The sequence below is a fragment of the Pagrus major genome, chromosome 4 (assembly GCF_040436345.1).
Source record: "Pagrus major chromosome 4, Pma_NU_1.0".
NCBI classification, from domain to species: domain Eukaryota; kingdom Metazoa; phylum Chordata; class Actinopteri; order Spariformes; family Sparidae; genus Pagrus; species Pagrus major.
The window spans coordinates 39,248,721-39,265,143 of NC_133218.1; the positions used below are offsets into that span (position 1 = coordinate 39,248,721).

Genomic DNA, 16,423 nt, shown 5'->3' on the forward strand with positions numbered 1-16,423 from the left:
TTCAGCTTCACACCAAAGTCCACTGAAAAATACAGCAGTTCAATTAGACTCCGGTGACTTTAACTGTTCACATCGATTATAATATTACCCAGATGCTCTGAGAATGATCATCTGTAAGTTAGTATTGTGTCAAACTGTCGCTGTTTAAACGGCACTTATTGTGAAGGGTGACACCGGATGTAGATGTGTATATCCGCCGCAGCTCCACCGGTCCGGACCTGAGCAGCGGGACCGGGCTGCTGCTCTCAAAGTCTCTCACGGAGCTGAACGGACTCGCACACTCTCTCAGCCGCAGTTGGGTCGCCGTCACACGGCCATGGCCTCCATCGTTTGCCGGGTCCAGTACCTGGAGGACTCGGATCCGTTCATCTGCACAAACTTCCCGGAGCCTCGGAGACCTCCGACCGTGAGCCTGGAGGAGAACCTGCCGATCAGCGAGCAGATCGCCGGGATACACAAGCTGCTGGAGGCGCCTCTGAAGGTGGGTCACTGACCGAACCGAGCCACCTGTGATCTAAATGGGGTTTAAGTCATTTAACTACCTGTGAAGCTTTTGACTCGTTGGACTTCAAATATCTTGACTAACCGACCTGTAGAGAGCGTGAGAAGAGGTAAAGCTGCAGGTGTGACACACCAAACTCCGTTTAAAAATCAGCCGATTTAATGTATTATTGGGAATTTGTCCATGTAGAGAATAACTTAAAGTCGTTAAGAATAGTGAATTGTTATGTGTTCATTCAACATGAATTTCTGTTGTAGTAAACATAAGCAGCTATAACTCTCTCAAGCTATTAAATCGATTGATCAGTCATTAGTTCTGTGGTTTAGTTGGTGATAATCTGTTTAACTCTAAAAATGCACCATTTTTAGATGGAGTCTGGTACCGGCACGGTTATATAGTCAGGTTTTTCCATAAATGAGAAGCTGAAGTCCACTTTGAACGTGCTTCAGGGCTGCAACATTAAACATGAATATATGTGTATTATAGTCTATATGTTGACAACCTGAAGCTGCGTCCTCATGTCTCGTCTGGACTGATGGAGGTGAGCAGACCTGCAGATGATCTGAGCAGCAGCTGATCATCATACAGTTACATGTACAGTTAATTCTCAAGTCATGGCCTCCACCTCAGTGAGGACGGGCAGCAGCTGTCTGAACATTATCCGGACTGATGCTGCTGCTGCGGCTTCAGGGACACAAATGCATTAATTTTGTTCAGACATTCATGTTCCCCAGAGGAACAATCCTACTGACTATGGGGATGCTGTGACTTTAGATCTAATTCCCATTAAAGGAACAGTTCACAAAAAAGGAAACACCCAGTCATCATCTCCTCCCTCCACGCTCATGGAAAGTCTGGTGAAGTTTCGTAGTCCACAAAATATTTCACAGTAAAACAGAGTTGCAGCATTCTGTTAAACAACTGAAGCAGCCGGAGACTTAAAAACATCAGACGTCTCCACACAGCTCGTCTGCTGTGATCAGTCTGCAGGAGAGAAGAGATACAAACACTGATCTGAGGAGATGATATTTACACCCTCGCACCAGAAATATTTTGTGGACTACAAAACTTCACCTGACTTTCCATCAACATGGGGGGACTTTTTTGGGTGAACTGTTCCTTTTTAACAGTCTGTGGTAGCATCACTGCCTCCTGCACATTAAGATTATTATCTGTGGAGTTAAAACTGGGTTTGGTGACTCTGTCTCTGTGAAAAGCAATATCGTCTCCGCCGCTCAGTTTCCTGCAGGATTTCTGACTAATGCTGAGTCTGTTTTTGTGCTGTTGTCATCGTCGTTCCAAACAGGAAGTGATTGCAGCTCGTGCTTCACAGGATAACTGGGCATGAAGTCACACACAGTTACATGTAGGTCATATTTCATGTCTCACTCAGTAATCACTGAGGCTGAAGTCCACAGATGAGTTAAAGTCTCGTCAGGTTGCTGATTGTGTCTTCAGGTTGTTCCAGCAGCAGATGATGACTCAGCAGTTTGTGTCTGAACATGCTGCGCTTCATGTTTCTACTTTTCAAACCAGCAGCGACCCGACCGCCTGATCCAACAGCTCTTATTTATCCCTTTTATTGAAATCTCGTTCAGCACATGCGTCAGATCAAAGTAGAGTGTTGTGAGCACCATGTGAGCCACAGAAACCCTCTGCAGCGGCTGCGAGGCGACTCTGCAGGATCAGATAAGACCAGAGAGTGCTGGTCCCACTAGATCACATTCCTTCACTGACCCCTTAATTGTTCCCATTATGCCCTGGGGCTCGACCCGCAGGCCCAGATCCAGTGAGGTGATAGGACGACACGGAGACGTGGTTCTCCAACATGATATGAATTCCTCCGCTCGGCTCTGGTCTCTGACCGGTTCTCCTCCCTCCTCCTCCTCCCTGGATGTGGGCTGAGCTGAGTGATTGTGGAGGAACAGGGTGGGACCTGTAAACAGGAGATAAGCTGATGGATGGATGGACGGATGTAATACTCACAGCACAGTGTTGATAACAACTGAGCGGGCTTTTCCTTCCGCCTGCAGAAATACACAGAAATACTGCTGGATGATGAGTTTTATTTTAGACTCATTGTCAGCTGAGATGTGTTGAGCTGAGCTTAGCACAAAGACTGGAAGCAGGGGGAAACTGCTAGCCTAGCTTCAATAAAAGAGATGAAATACAAACATCAGTGAGAAGTTAGTCATGTTAGATTAGATTAGTCTGTGATTCCTGTGCAGCTGCTCAACATGAGAGAAATGTCATTATCAACAATGGAAGCAACATATGCTAACATTAGCTGGTAAGCTATAGTTACTTTAGTGAAAACCTCTTTGTGTAAAACCACAGATTTAAGATGGAAACTTTAGCTGGTGGTAAATAAGAAAATGATGGTATAGGAAATAAGAGAGAGCAGCGTCTCGCAGCAGGAGATTAAAATAAAGTGAATTATAAGAATATTAAAACCAAAGATTTATTTTAAAGGTGTTTATAGACTGTGAACAGTTGTGTATCATCAGCATAGCTATGAAAAACTGATTGTTCTCTTAGATATTCCTGTTGGCATCATATGAAGACCAAACAGTGAGAGTCCCAGAACAGAGCCTTGAGGGTTTGGGTTTGGGTCACCACTGAGACAGAAAGTCTCTGCTGAGCCAGAGAGGCCATCACACTTCTGTCTGTGAATCAGGATCATGATCGACTGAATCAAGAGCTGCTGTTAGATCTCAAATATACAAATATTAAGAGTTTCATGACGTCCAGAGAGAAAATGTGTTCGTCTTCTGTTTATCTGATTGAAGCACTCAAACAAAGTCAAACATGTTGACATCACAGTTCACTGATATGACTGCAGTCTGCAGGACAGCTGTCCTATATTTACTTACCTGTCAGCATAGAAGACAACATCTTGAGCAGCACTTGAGCTCAAGAGACTTTTCTCAGTGAGTGAGTCTCAGTCTGTCCCAGTCTGTCCCAGTCTGTCCCACTCTGTCTCACTCTGTCCCAGTCTGTCCCAGTCTGTCCCAGTCTGTCTCACTCTGTCTCACTCTGTCCCAGTCTGTCCCAGTCTGTCCCACTCTGTCTCAGTCTGTCTCACTCTGTCTCAGTCTGTCCCAGTTTGTCCCAGTTTGTCCCACTCTGTCTCACTTTGTCCCAGTCTGTCTCAGTCTGTCTCAGAACATTTCCAGTTTTTTTCACACTCTGACTTGAGTAATAGATTTGAACTGTCCTTCAGTAGTGCCGGCTGCAGACACACTTCAGTCAGTCAAACACACCTTTATTTAATTGTACACCTGTACAGTGAAAACAGGTGTCATATGTCACTGATTAGTTTCCAGTTGAGCTCTTTTAACGAGCGCTCCAGAAAGAGTCTGATACCTGAGCTCCCTGCTGAGCTCCCTGCTGAGCTCCCTGCTCGGAGGTGTACCAGGAGTTAAACGTGGAGGTGCTGTTGGTCATGTGACCGTGTCGTCCTGTTGCTGTTGTTGTAGAAGAATGTGGCTCTACTGGTTTACACGTTCAACTGTTTGTTGCCCACATCGGACCTGATGGTTCTGATTCCAGCTTCATACCTGAACATGACTCATGCTACAGCTACAAGACGCTCTGCTGCCAGGATATAAATAGACTGAAAACATTCTGATCTCAGCTCAAACTCAAACTCAAACTCTGTTTACTGCATGAAAAGAGTCAAAGTCGACCTCACAACCTGCCGGCATGTCGTCTGCAGAGATGAAATAAGTAGGAGTTATTGATTATTATTATTAGTTATGATTGATAAAAGTCGAGTTTGATCGCAGACAGACTGACAGACGACCTGCACCTGATTCAGAATCAAACACTTGATCAGAAAGAAGTGATGACGAGACAGAAAGTCTCACAGTCTGAATGAGCTGCATCAGGGCGTCATCAGGGCGTCATCAGGGCGTCATCAGGGCGTCAGCAGGACGTCATCAGGACGTCATCAGGGCGTCAGCAGGACGTCATCAGGACGTCATCAGGACGTCAGCAGGGCGTCATCAGGACGTCATCAGGACGTCATCAGGACGTCAGCAGGGCGTCAGCAGGGCGTCATCAGGACGTCAGCAGGGCGTCAGCAGGGCGTCATCAGGACGTCATCAGGGCGCCATCAGGGCGTCAGCGGGGCGTCATCGGGGCGTCATCAGGACGTCATCAGGGCGTCAGCAGGACGTCATCAGGACGTCATCAGGGCGTCAGCAGGACGTCATCAGGGCGTCAGCAGGACGTCATCAGGGCGTCATCAGGGCGTCATCAGGACGTCATCAGGACAACATCAGGGCGTCATCAGGGCGTCAGCAGGACGTCATCAGGACGTCAGCAAGACGTCATCAGGGCGTCATCAGGACGTCATCAGGGCGTCAGCAAGACGTCATCAGGGCGTCAGCAGGGCTTCATCAGGACATCATCAGGGCGTCATCAGGGCGTCAGCAAGACGTCATCAGGGCGTCAGCAAGACGTCATCAGGGCGTCATCAGGGCGTCATCAGGGCGTCATCAGGACGTCATCAGGACGTCAGCAAGACATCATCAGGGCGTCAGCAGGGCGTCAGCAGGGCGTCATCAGGACGTCATCAGGGCGTCAGCAAGACGTCATCAGGGCGTCAGCAAGACGTCATCAGGACGTCATCAGGGCGTCATCAGGGCGTCATCAGGGCGTCATCAGGGCATCAGCAAGACGTCATCAGGACGTCATCAGGGCGTCAGCAAGACATCATCAGGGCGTCAGCAGGGCGTCATCAGGGCGTCATCAGGACGTCATCAGGGCATCAGCAAGACGTCATCAGGACGTCATCAGGGCGTCAGCAAGACATCATCAGGGCGTCATCAGGGCGTCATCAGGACGTCATCAGGGCGTCAGCAGGACGTCAGCAGGACGTCATCAGGACGTCATCAGGGCGTCAGCAGGGCGTCATCAGGACGTCATCAGGGCGTCAGCAGGACGTCAGCAGGGTGTCATCAGGGCGTCATCAGGGCGTCATCAGGACGTCATCAGGGCGTCATCAGGACGTCATCAGGGCGTCATCAGGGCGTCAGCAGGACGTCATCAGGACGTCAGCAGGACGTCATCAGGACGTCATCAGGACGTCAGCAGGGCGTCAGCAGGACGTCATCAGGACGTCATCAGGGCGTCAGCAGGGCGTCATCAGGACGTCATCAGGGCGTCATCAGGACGTCATCAGGGCGTCATCAGGGCGTCATCAGGACGTCATCAGGGCGTCATCAGGGCGTCAGCAGGACGTCATCAGGACGTCATCAGGACGTCAGCAGGGCGTCAGCAGGACGTCAGCAGGGCGTCATCATGTCCGACAGAAAACAGTGGAATCCTGCTCTACAGTAACGACTGAACACAATCATCTGTACTGTTACTGTGAATACTTTAAATACAGAAACGTTTCAATAACTTCATAATGCAGCCAAACAAACATGTTGATCTGAGACACTGATGTCCACAGACGTCTCTTCATGAGTCTCATTAAGTCATCTTATTGTCATCTTATTGTGCAGACGTCCTGTCTTATGAGCTGGACTGTCTGAAACTAAACTCTGTTCATCTGAAATATCAACCAACAAATATATAAATAAATAAAAGTGACCTCGTCAGTCAAACAGGTTTTATAGGTTGTGTTGATGTAACAGCAGCAGCTGCAGAGTCTGTTTGTCCTGAAGCTAATTATAAGATCAGATCCACTGTCTGTGTGTGTGTCTGTCTGTCTGTCTGTGTGTCTGTCTGTCTGTGTGTGTGTCTGTGTGTGTGTCTGTCTGTGTGTCTGTCTGTCTGTCTGTGTGTGTGTGTGTCTGTCTGTCTGTGTGTCTGTCTGTCTGTCTGTGTGTGTGTGTGTCTGTCTGTCTGTGTGTCTGTCTGTGTGTGTGTGTGTCTGTCTGTGTGTCTGTCTGTGTGTCTGTCTGTGTGTCTGTGTGTCTGTCTGTCTGTGTGTCTGTCTGTCTGTGTGTGTGTCTGTCTGTGTGTCTGTCTGTCTGTCTGTCTTCTTCTGTCACACATAAATACATAAAGGCAAATGTAAGAATTTACATATTAACTTGTCTGCCTGTCTGTCTGTCTGTCTGTCTGTCTGTCTGTCTGTCTGCCTGCCTGTCTGTCTCTCAGTTGGAGGAGTGCACCCTGCAGTTGTCCCCTAATGGAAACTATCTGGACCTGGACTCGTCTCTGTCCGAGCAGAGAGACGAGCTGGAGAGCTTCTATGAAGACGTGACGTAAGAAGTACTTTATTTGTCCTCTGTGTGTTGGCTGTGTCTCACCTGTCATGGCCGCCCTGCTGTTTAAAGAGACAGTCCACCAAACATCCTGTGAGACTTGAAGAGTAACTGTACTGAGTGTTTATGGTGGAAAAGATGATCAGTATCCACCTGATGACATGTTGAGCAGGTAAACTGATCAGGTCACCTGACTGAACACGGCTGTGAATCCTACAGTTACATCAACATGTACGTTCACATGAAACTCAGACGTCAGGGCCAGTACGTCTCCGTCTGATGACATCACTGTGTGTCATCAGATGGAGACACGTGACGCTGGTAATGCATTAGCATACGACATAAATTAGCATTATGCTGTTGGAAGTAAAGCCTTAAAAGCCTTCACTTTCAACATGTTAGACGTTCAGAAAACCATAAAATCCATTCAGTCGACTCTCTTTCGCGGTCCTGGGCGGCAGAAATTGTGACGTAAGGGTAAGGGGCGGGAACATCTGGTGACGCAACCAGGAAATACTCCGAAGGCGAGACCGTCCCATTTAACAACGGTGGACGCGTCCTCCGAAGGATGCAGCCCTGGTCCAAGGGGTGGAGCCCCAGCCCGGCCGGGCCCGACAGGTTTTCAGAATTCTCCGGCCCGAACCCAAAAAAAAAGCCGACTTTTTTTTTTTTTTAAACCTCCCATATCAACCTGTAGGCTGTTAATGTTGCAGACATTACAATAGTTTAATTGGGCTTTCTAGCATGGTATTAAGCTATATTCATTATATCTTAATCTCCATATTGAAAGGAAACGAAATATACCCACTTATGCCATTAAAAGTGCTCAGATAAGGTCGGAGGTCTGAAATCAGATAAAGTGCTCAGACCTTATCTGAGCACTTTTAATGGCATAAGTGGGTATATTTCGTTTCCTTTCAATATTAAGATTATTTAGAAAAGTGTTTGAAGCATTTTTGGGGTTGTTTAATTGATTATTTTGTTTTTTGAAGTGACTGTGCGTTGCATCACAGTCTAACAGGCGGCAGGTCTAACTTTGTCCAATACTGAGCTTTTCCCTTGGTGTTGCTCACCGTCTTAAGTTCACCATCTTCAGTCTTTTTCTTTATGTTGTCCATGTTTGTGGCGGGACCTATGGGCTGGACGCGTGAATGGGATCAGTATAATATGATGTGAGTGACGTGCAGCGGAGAGGGAGGGGCAGAGCGGCTGCTGCGTTCAAGCCCGAGCCCGGCCCGTGTCCGAGGTGATGATGTGGTAATTGGCCCGAAGCCCGGCCCTCGGGCTGTCGGGCTGTCGGGCCCCTCGGGCCTCGGGCTCCAGCGCAGGGCTCTAGTCAGACCCACAGTTTGACTCTGATGGTGGACCAGTTTGTCTCCAGTGTCTTTGTCTGTCTGGAGAAATGAAAGTTTCCATCAGATGTGTGTGTGCTCTCAGCTCTGACTGTCTCTTGTGTTTTTCCACAGTAAAGGGAAGAAGCCCATCCTGATCCTGAGGACTCAGCTCTCCGTCCGAGTTCACTCCATCCTGGGTAATTATCTCCTCCGTGTGCTCTTATTTCCATCCCTCCGTCTGCTCCTGCAGCAGTGATGACTCAGGGGAAACTCACCACAGTGACGTGTTACTGTGAGGGTTTCCTCTCTGAGCTGCTGCTCACACGCTGCATCTTCATACTGAGCACAAAAGACAAAACCTCCACGTCTGTAGATGAAGCAGAGCTTTATAGAGCTTCAGCTTCTCAGCTCTTCTTTTCTTTGTGTAAAAATGAGATTTGACAAAATGTTCTGCTCCTAAAATGTTCCTAATGTTCCTGTCTCATGACTTTATGAGCTCCACAAACATACCCAGAAGGTCTGTGTGAAACAGTTCATCTGGCTGTGATTCAGCAGCAGTGATGGTGGTGATCTGCAGACATGAGTCTGGTGGTTTCCAGCTTTTTGGCTTGTGACTCCTGAAAATGGCAGCGACATGTGACCTCCTGGCACAAGTTTATGGTTATGATCTGTCCTCCTCAGCTTACTTTGCAGAGTTTTTAGAGGCTGTATGAGGTCGTCAGGCATTATTTTAAAAGCCAATTTGTAAGATATGATCAGACATTCAGATCAGAGTGAAGAAACAACAGTGTTGATGTCCAACACGTCTCTGTTCTGTGTTACGGAGATGTCTACTGAAGTTAGCACGCTAACCAGCTAGCCTCCTCACACCACTCTGTAGCTCAATATTCTGACTCTACACGCTGATGATGTCCGCCAGCAGTCGGCGGTTATGCTGCCCCATATAGTTTTGGAGCTACCGTCAATTTCTGGACATTTCTTACAAAGTAAACCTTTAAACTGACGTCACAACCAGAGACCGTCCTGTCTCTGAGGCTCTCTGCTGTCATTATGAGACAGACTGAGATTTGTGTTATTAGTTGGCCCCAGCAGGCTTCCATACAATAGATCAAACAGCTTCATGTGAAGACGTGACGTGGTTCTGTTGTCTGTCCTGTCTGAACCTGCAGCAGCCTGATCTACTGACTGAACCTCTGTGTTCATCAGCAGGAGGATGATGATGATGATGATGAAGAGTCTTTATCAGGAATTATTGGGAAATAGATTTGCTGTAGTTGTGAGTCATGGGACACGTCTGTGGTCTGTGGTGTGATGAATGTCCCTGCTGTGACTCGCTTATCTTTAATCTTTATAACTGAACAACAGACCGTCTGTTCTCCTGTCGGCCTGCTCGCTTCACTTCATCCTAAAACTAAACATGAACATTTGTATTATCACATAGTTACTGAGGTCAGTGTGTCTGTTTGTAGAAACTGTGAGTGAAGTTCAGAGTCTGTAGAGTTTTTAATTGTGTGAATGGACTAACTTGAGGCAGATTCATGATGTGTGATCCTTAGCGGTATAAATAAAGTTGACTTGACTTTTGGATGCAGCTGTAAACCTCAGTCATGTAATTACTGCTGGCAGACTGACCTCACACATTCCTCCTGAAACTGAGCTGCTGCCGTCAGTCGTTGTATCTGTTGCTCCTTGTTGCTGATTCGCTCCTGGAGTCAGTGTTTGATCCAGGTGTCTGTATCTGTGTTCACACTGCTGTCACCATCTGTCCTGAGTGATCGATCACAGTGATCAGCTCTCAGTCTGTCAGTTCACAGCTACATTAACCTGCGTCTGACTGACCTCCTGTGATGTGATGTCACTTCCTGCTCTACATGAAACAAACCCGTCCATCACTGAGACAAACAGACACAAAGACAGAAAGAAGTTCATGTAGAACATTTGCTGAATTTACCAGAAGGTCCAAATAAGTCAGAATCAGTCAGAGACAGAGTTTCACACAGTTTATAAAGTGTCTCCAACTCAACAACTCACTAAACTGACACATTTGTTAAGGGAGTCTGGGGACAAAGAAGTCGCCTATACTGGTTACTGTTTAGTGTATCTGTAAAATGTGACATGTTTAGATCAATAAAATGTTTCTTCTTTCATAAATTGAGTGTAAATGGTGAAATCAGTGTAAACAGTGTGTTCAAACAGCTGCTAAATGTTGGCAGGTCAGACTTTAGCACTTTAGACACAGAAGCAGACAGGCTGGTGCAGCCATGCTGCCACAAACTGACACTTTTTACAAGGAAACACACAACTTACTGTTTTCATTTAATGCTGAATTTACAAGAAGGAGACAATGATTCAGAATCTGTCAGAGACAGAGTTTCACTACGTTATAAAGTTTGTTTTAACGCAACAACTCTTAAAATCACTACATTTGTTAAGGGAGTCTGGTGATGTGTTACTGGTTCAGTGGTTGGATCAGTTCAAACAGACGTGTGTTCACAAACAGCTGCTGACATCGGCAGGTTAACAGAACACAAACATGTCATTTACATCACAGTGAACCACATGGAGATCGATCTTCCTGTTGTTGTGTCGTCTTCGTCTTCTTCTCCTCCTTCAGGTCAGCGCTCCTCTGTCCTCTGGCCTGCTGCCTGTGTTTGTGGTGGCTGTTAGCAGCTCTGCTCCTCAGAGGTTCACTCTGTGTTTCTGTTTCCTTCTTGCTGCAGACCAAACCTCCACTCTGGTTTCTGGGTTTTTATTTTCAGCCTCAGCGTTTTTTATAACCTTATCTGAACATGATGTGTTCCTGTTGTGTTCCTGTTCACAGCAGCTGGACACACCAACAGAAAGACTCAGTTAAAGCCTGAGAGGATTCAGTTATTCAGAACTTTTATTTTCTTTGAGGATTTTAACACAATGCCAGCAGCGTGTAGGCAGGATGTGAAGCAGGGAGACCAGATCCTGTAGATGAAATCCTGAAATCCTTAAAGTTAATAGAGCTCAACAATCTCTTTATCTGTGCACATTATAGTTGAACTGTTCAGTCCTTTAAAGGAAAACAGTGAAACTGTATTGTGATCACCTATTTTAAAGGATGTTCAAAGGAACGATGTGTGATGTGGTTGGTCGGAGCACTGAGGCCTTACAAGGACAAACGAGCTGCAACTTGAAAAACATAAAACACAACCAAATACACACACATGCTGCACCGACCAGACACACGCACAAACTGAAACAATACAAAGTCAAAAACAATCAGGTGAATTTTTTCATTTGTCAGACGTGAAAAACCTCGTTAACGACCCACAGAAGACTTTTGTATCAGTGGCTCCACAGCTGACACGTACAGGGACTTTGACATGTGGTGATATGTGTTGTTGTAGAGCGACGTGGATCAATCAGCTGATCGTGATGTCAGATGGTTTCACACTGTAACCCTGAGGGGGAGCTGAGGGGGGTGAGGAAGGGGAGAGGTGAGGTAGAAGGAGCGGGGGAGGTGGAGGCAGCAGGCGAGGTGGAAGCAGCAGGCGAGGTGGAGACAGCGGGGTGAGGTGGAGGAAGCGGGTGAGGTGGAGGAAGCGGGTGAGGTGGAGGAAGCGGGGTGAGGTGGAGGAAGCGGGTGAGGTGGAGGCAGCGGGTGAGGTGGAGGCAGCGGGTGAGGTGGAAGCGGGTGAGGTGGAAGCAGCGGGTGAGGTGGAGGAAGCGGGGTGAGGTGGAGGCAGCGGGTGAGGTGGAGGAAGCGGGGTGAGGTGGAGGAAGCGGGTGAGGTGGAGGAAGCGGGTGAGGTGGAGGAAGCGGGGTGAGGTGGAGGAAGCGGGTGAGGTGGAGGCAGCGGGTGAGGTGGAGGCAGCGGGTGAGGTGGAAGCGGGTGAGGTGGAAGCAGCGGGTGAGGTGGAGGAAGCGGGGTGAGGTGGAGGAAGCGGGGTGAGGTGGAGGAAGCGGGTGAGGTGGAGGAAGCGGGGTGAGGTGGAGGAAGCGGGTGAGGTGGAGGCAGCGGGTGAGGTGGAGGCAGCGGGTGAGGTGGAAGCGGGTGAGGTGGAAGCAGCGGGTGAGGTGGAGGCAGCGGGTGAGGTGGAAGCGGGTGAGGTGGAGACAGCGGGTGAGGTGGAGACAGCGGGCGAGGTGGAAGCAGCGGGTGAGGTGGAGACAGCGGGTGAGGTGGAGGCAGCGGGCGAGGTGGAAGCGGGTGAGGTGGAAGCGGGTGAGGTGGAGGCAGCGGGTGAGGCAGCGGGTGAGGTGGAGGCAGCGGGTGAGGCAGCTGAGGTTAGAAACTAGAAGTCTGCTGCTGTTTTGGATCGAACTTTAAAACATCTTCTCTGAGTCGCAGCTGAACACACAGGAAACTCATATTTTCAGTTTCAGTGTGACTGAAACATTTTATTAATATTACCTTCATGACTAAAGTTCTTTATATTCACTTAGAAATCAGAGAAAAAAGACCATTCAGAACCTCCTTAAGAATCTTCATGTTTTTAAGTTTGCTTCAGTGTCACAGTGATCCAGTGACAGTTGATCTGTGAGTTCACTGCAGGCAGGCTGACATTCAGACTGTTTTTGGATTTTCCTCCCACAGTGTCAGACGTTAAACACCTCTGTGAGTTTCTCACACTGTGATCGGTGGATAAACTTTATACAGACAGCAGCAGATCAGACGGGAGCTTAATACAGAACGAGTCCAGACGTGCACAGACACACAGCTGTGTTCACAATAACTGTTCACTCATTATTACCAGAGAACAAACGTCCTGATCATTTATCTCTTCTCAGTCTCACAGTGGAGGAATTAAACTTGTAGAGTTTGTCCTGAAGGTGGCGCTACAGGAAACATCGGGGAGTCATTAAACTCTGAGGGCTCGTCCTCTGGAGAGCAGGAAGCAGATCAGGAACAGTTCATGTAAATTTGTCCTGTAGTCTTTAGATTTAACTTCATTAGATTCACCTTTCCTGGAAAATACTGAACTTTCCCAGAGTTCCTGCAGTCGGGCTGCTCACCCCACCCCCACCCCCCCACCCCCACAGCTTGGCATGACCCCGCCCTTCCTGCTCTGAGGGGATTTCCCAGCATGCTTCCTCCTTCAGGCGCTCGCTCTGTGTTAAATGACAGACTTGTGCTCGCTCACTTCTCGTGCTGCCTTCAGGGTTAAACAGACTCTGTCACACTGTAACCGCGACGACATCATCTCTGTCCTGTTTCTGCTCGTTCTTCTTCTCTGGAAGAAACACACCCGCCTTTATTAAACTGATGAGGCAACAGAAGAGAATAAAGTCCCAACACGAACACTGGCTCCTCATTGGTTGAAGGTCGGACAGGTAGAAAACAAACATGCAGGTGAGACAGAAACCTGAACGTGAGTCACAGCTGCAGGAGGTCAGGGCAGCTCTGGAGAAGTGAAAGTGTGTGAAGTGGACGTCATGTTTGTTCGTGTCCTCTGTTACACCGTCAGCTCCTCAGTGGTGCATTCAGGTGATCCTCCTCCACTCGTAAAGTCAGAAACTGATGAATCAGCTCCTGTAGGAGTAAATAATGATGGACATCATGTCCACATGTCTTCAGTCAGGACAAACACACACACTCCTTCATCCCCTTGGACGACGGCAGCTACATCAGTGTTTTCACAGAGCTGGTTAACTTCTGGATCTGTTCGCTCCGGGTTTATCAATCCAACTATGATTTGTGCAAAATGTTCTTATTTAAAAATCTTAGACAAGCAAATGTAATTTAATTATTAAGTGGAGAAACGACTGAAGCGATTAATCAGTTATCAAAATATTGACAAATACTTTTCAGTAAATCAGATCAACACTGAGCAGGTGTGTGTGTGTGTGTGTGTGTGTGTGTGTGTGTGTGTGTGTGTGTGTGTGTGTGTGTGTGTGTGTGTGTGTGTGTGTGTGCGTGTTTCCTTCCATGTTTTGTTCCTGCCGCTCTGACAGGTTCTTGTTGACTCTCAGCAGGAAATGATCCATCCAGCTGTCACACTGATGATGTCACTGTGTCCTTTAAGTCGCAGGGTAGATTCCCAACAGTCCTTGAGCAAAGCACTGCGGTCGTACCAGCTCATTAGAAATCTCTCTGTTAACCTCCTATCTTTGAATCCTTCAGAAAGCTGCAGGAGGTCTCAGTATTTTCTCTTCTCTTCTCGTCTGAGCAGCTGAACTGTCGTCTCTTGATCATGTGAGCAGTGAAGTCTCTGTTCACTGGCTACAGTTCACACTGCTACAGCTTATAATGAGTGATGGGTCTTTATAGCGCTCACTATAATGTTCTGATAATGTCCCTGTCGGGACAGACGGTCCTCTGGTCTGGTCTGCTTGTGGTGCGTTCAGGTGATCCTCGTCTTTTTGTAAATCTGGTGGAACAAGTGCTCCGTCGATCACTGTGTTCACTGTGTCCTGGGAAATGTCTGACCTGATGAGGAGCTCATGAGAGCATCATTAGTGTGTCTAATAATAGCAGCTGGTTGAACACTTGTTATTAATGAGTCTTTCTCTGCTGATTACAGACGATCAGCACAGAGTCTCATCATGAAGGGACAGTTTGAATATTATTTTTATAAAACAGGAACATATTTGACCCCCGTGGCCCCGCTGACAGGAATGTAAACACATCATGATGACGGGCTAACAGCGATGTTAATGATGCGTTCAGTGCCCGGAGAAAAACATCCTGCTGGGAAAACACTGGGTTCAGATGGTGACGACTGAACAGAGTCCAGTACACACGTTCCTGCAGTACCTCAGACCTTAACAGATTCTTCAGATGAGCTACAGAGGATCCTGCTCGTAACATTAAAACTAACACAGGTGTGTTTATTTGTTCCAATCAAGAAAGATGGACGTGTGACCTGTCGTTACTGGTGTCGTTACTGGTGTCATTGCTGGTGTCGTTACTGATGTCGTTACTGGTGTCGTTACTGGTGTCGTTACTGGTGTCATTGCTAGTGTCGTTACTGGTGTCGTTACTGGTGTCGTTACTGGTGTCGTTACTGGTGTCGTTACTGGTGTCGTTACTGGTGTCATTGCTAGTGTCGTTACTGGTGTCGTTACTGGTGTCGTTACTGGTGTCGTTACTGGTGTCGTTACTGGTGTCGTTACTGGTGTCGTTACTGGTGTCATTGCTAGTGTCGTTACTGGTGTCGTTACTGGTGTCGTTACTGGTGTCGTTACTGGTGTCATTGCTAGTGTCGTTACTGGTGTCGTTACTGGTGTCGTTACTGGTGTCATTACTGGTGTCATTACCGGTGTTGTTACCGGTGTTGTTACCGGTGTCGTTACTGGTGTCGTTACTGGTGTCGTTACTGGTGTTGTTACCGGTGTCGTTACTGGTGTCATTGCTGGTGTCGTTACTGGTGTCATTGCTAGTGTCGTTACTGGTGTCGTTACTGGTGTCGTTACTGGTGTCATTGCTAGTGTCGTTACCGGTGTTGTTACCGGTGTCGTTACTGGTGTCATTACTGGTGTTGTTACTGGTGTTGTTACTGATGTCGTTACTGGTGTTGTTAATGATGTCGTTACTGGTGTTGTTACTGGTGTCATTACTGGTGTCATTGCTAGTGTTGTTACTGGTGTCGTTACTGATGTTGTTACTGGTGTTGTTACTGGTGTCATTACTGGTGTCATTACTGGTGTCATTGCTAGTGTTGTTACTGAAGTCGTTACTGGTGTTGTTACTGATGTCGTTACTGGTGTTGTTACTGATGTCGTTACTGGTGTTGTTACTGGTGTCGTTACTGGTGTTGTTACTGGTGTCATTACTGGTGTCATTGCTAGTGTTGTTACTGAAGTCGTTACTGGTGTTGTTACTGGTGTTGTTACTGGTGTTGTTACTGGTGTCATTACTGGTGTCATTACTGGTGTCATTGCTAGTGTTGTTACTGAAGTCGTTACTGGTGTTGTTACTGATGTCGTTACTGGTGTTGTTACTGATGTCGTTACTGGTGTTGTTACTGGTGTCGTTACTGGTGTTGTTACTGGTGTCATTACTGGTGTCATTGCTAGTGTTGTTACTGAAGTCGTTACTGGTGTTGTTACTGGTGTTGTTACTGATGTCGTTACTGGTGTTGTTAATGATGTCGTTACTGGTGTTGTTACTGATGTCTTTACTGATGTCGTTACTGGTGTTGTTACTGGTGTCATTACTGGTGTCATTGCTAGTGTCGTTACCGGTGTCGTTACTGGTGTTGTTAATGATGTCGTTACTGGTGTTGTTACTGGTGTTGTTAATGATGTCGTTACTGGTGTTGTTACTGGTGTCATTACTGGTGTCATTGCTAGTGTCGTTACCGGTGTCGTTACTGGTGTTGTTAATGATGTCGTTACTGGTGTCGTTACTGGTGTTGTTAATGATGTCGTTACTGGTGTTGTTACTGACGTCT

The 16,423-nt window shown here is 47.4% G+C and overlaps 1 protein-coding gene across 3 annotated transcripts in view; it reads left to right on the forward strand.

The window, feature by feature from the left end:
* Window positions 1–249: 249 nt before the first annotated feature.
* Window positions 250–16,423, forward strand: part of fhod1 (formin homology 2 domain containing 1) — a 55,197-nt gene continuing 39,023 nt past the window's right edge. For all 3 annotated transcript variants that reach the window (XM_073464807.1, XM_073464808.1, XM_073464809.1), the window contains exons 1-3: window positions 250–481; window positions 6,617–6,723; window positions 8,190–8,254. In XM_073464807.1, the coding sequence (XP_073320908.1) occupies window positions 317–481; window positions 6,617–6,723; window positions 8,190–8,254 (337 nt within the window). In that variant the 5' untranslated portion in view covers window positions 250–316. The remainder of the gene's footprint in view (window positions 482–6,616; window positions 6,724–8,189; window positions 8,255–16,423) is intronic.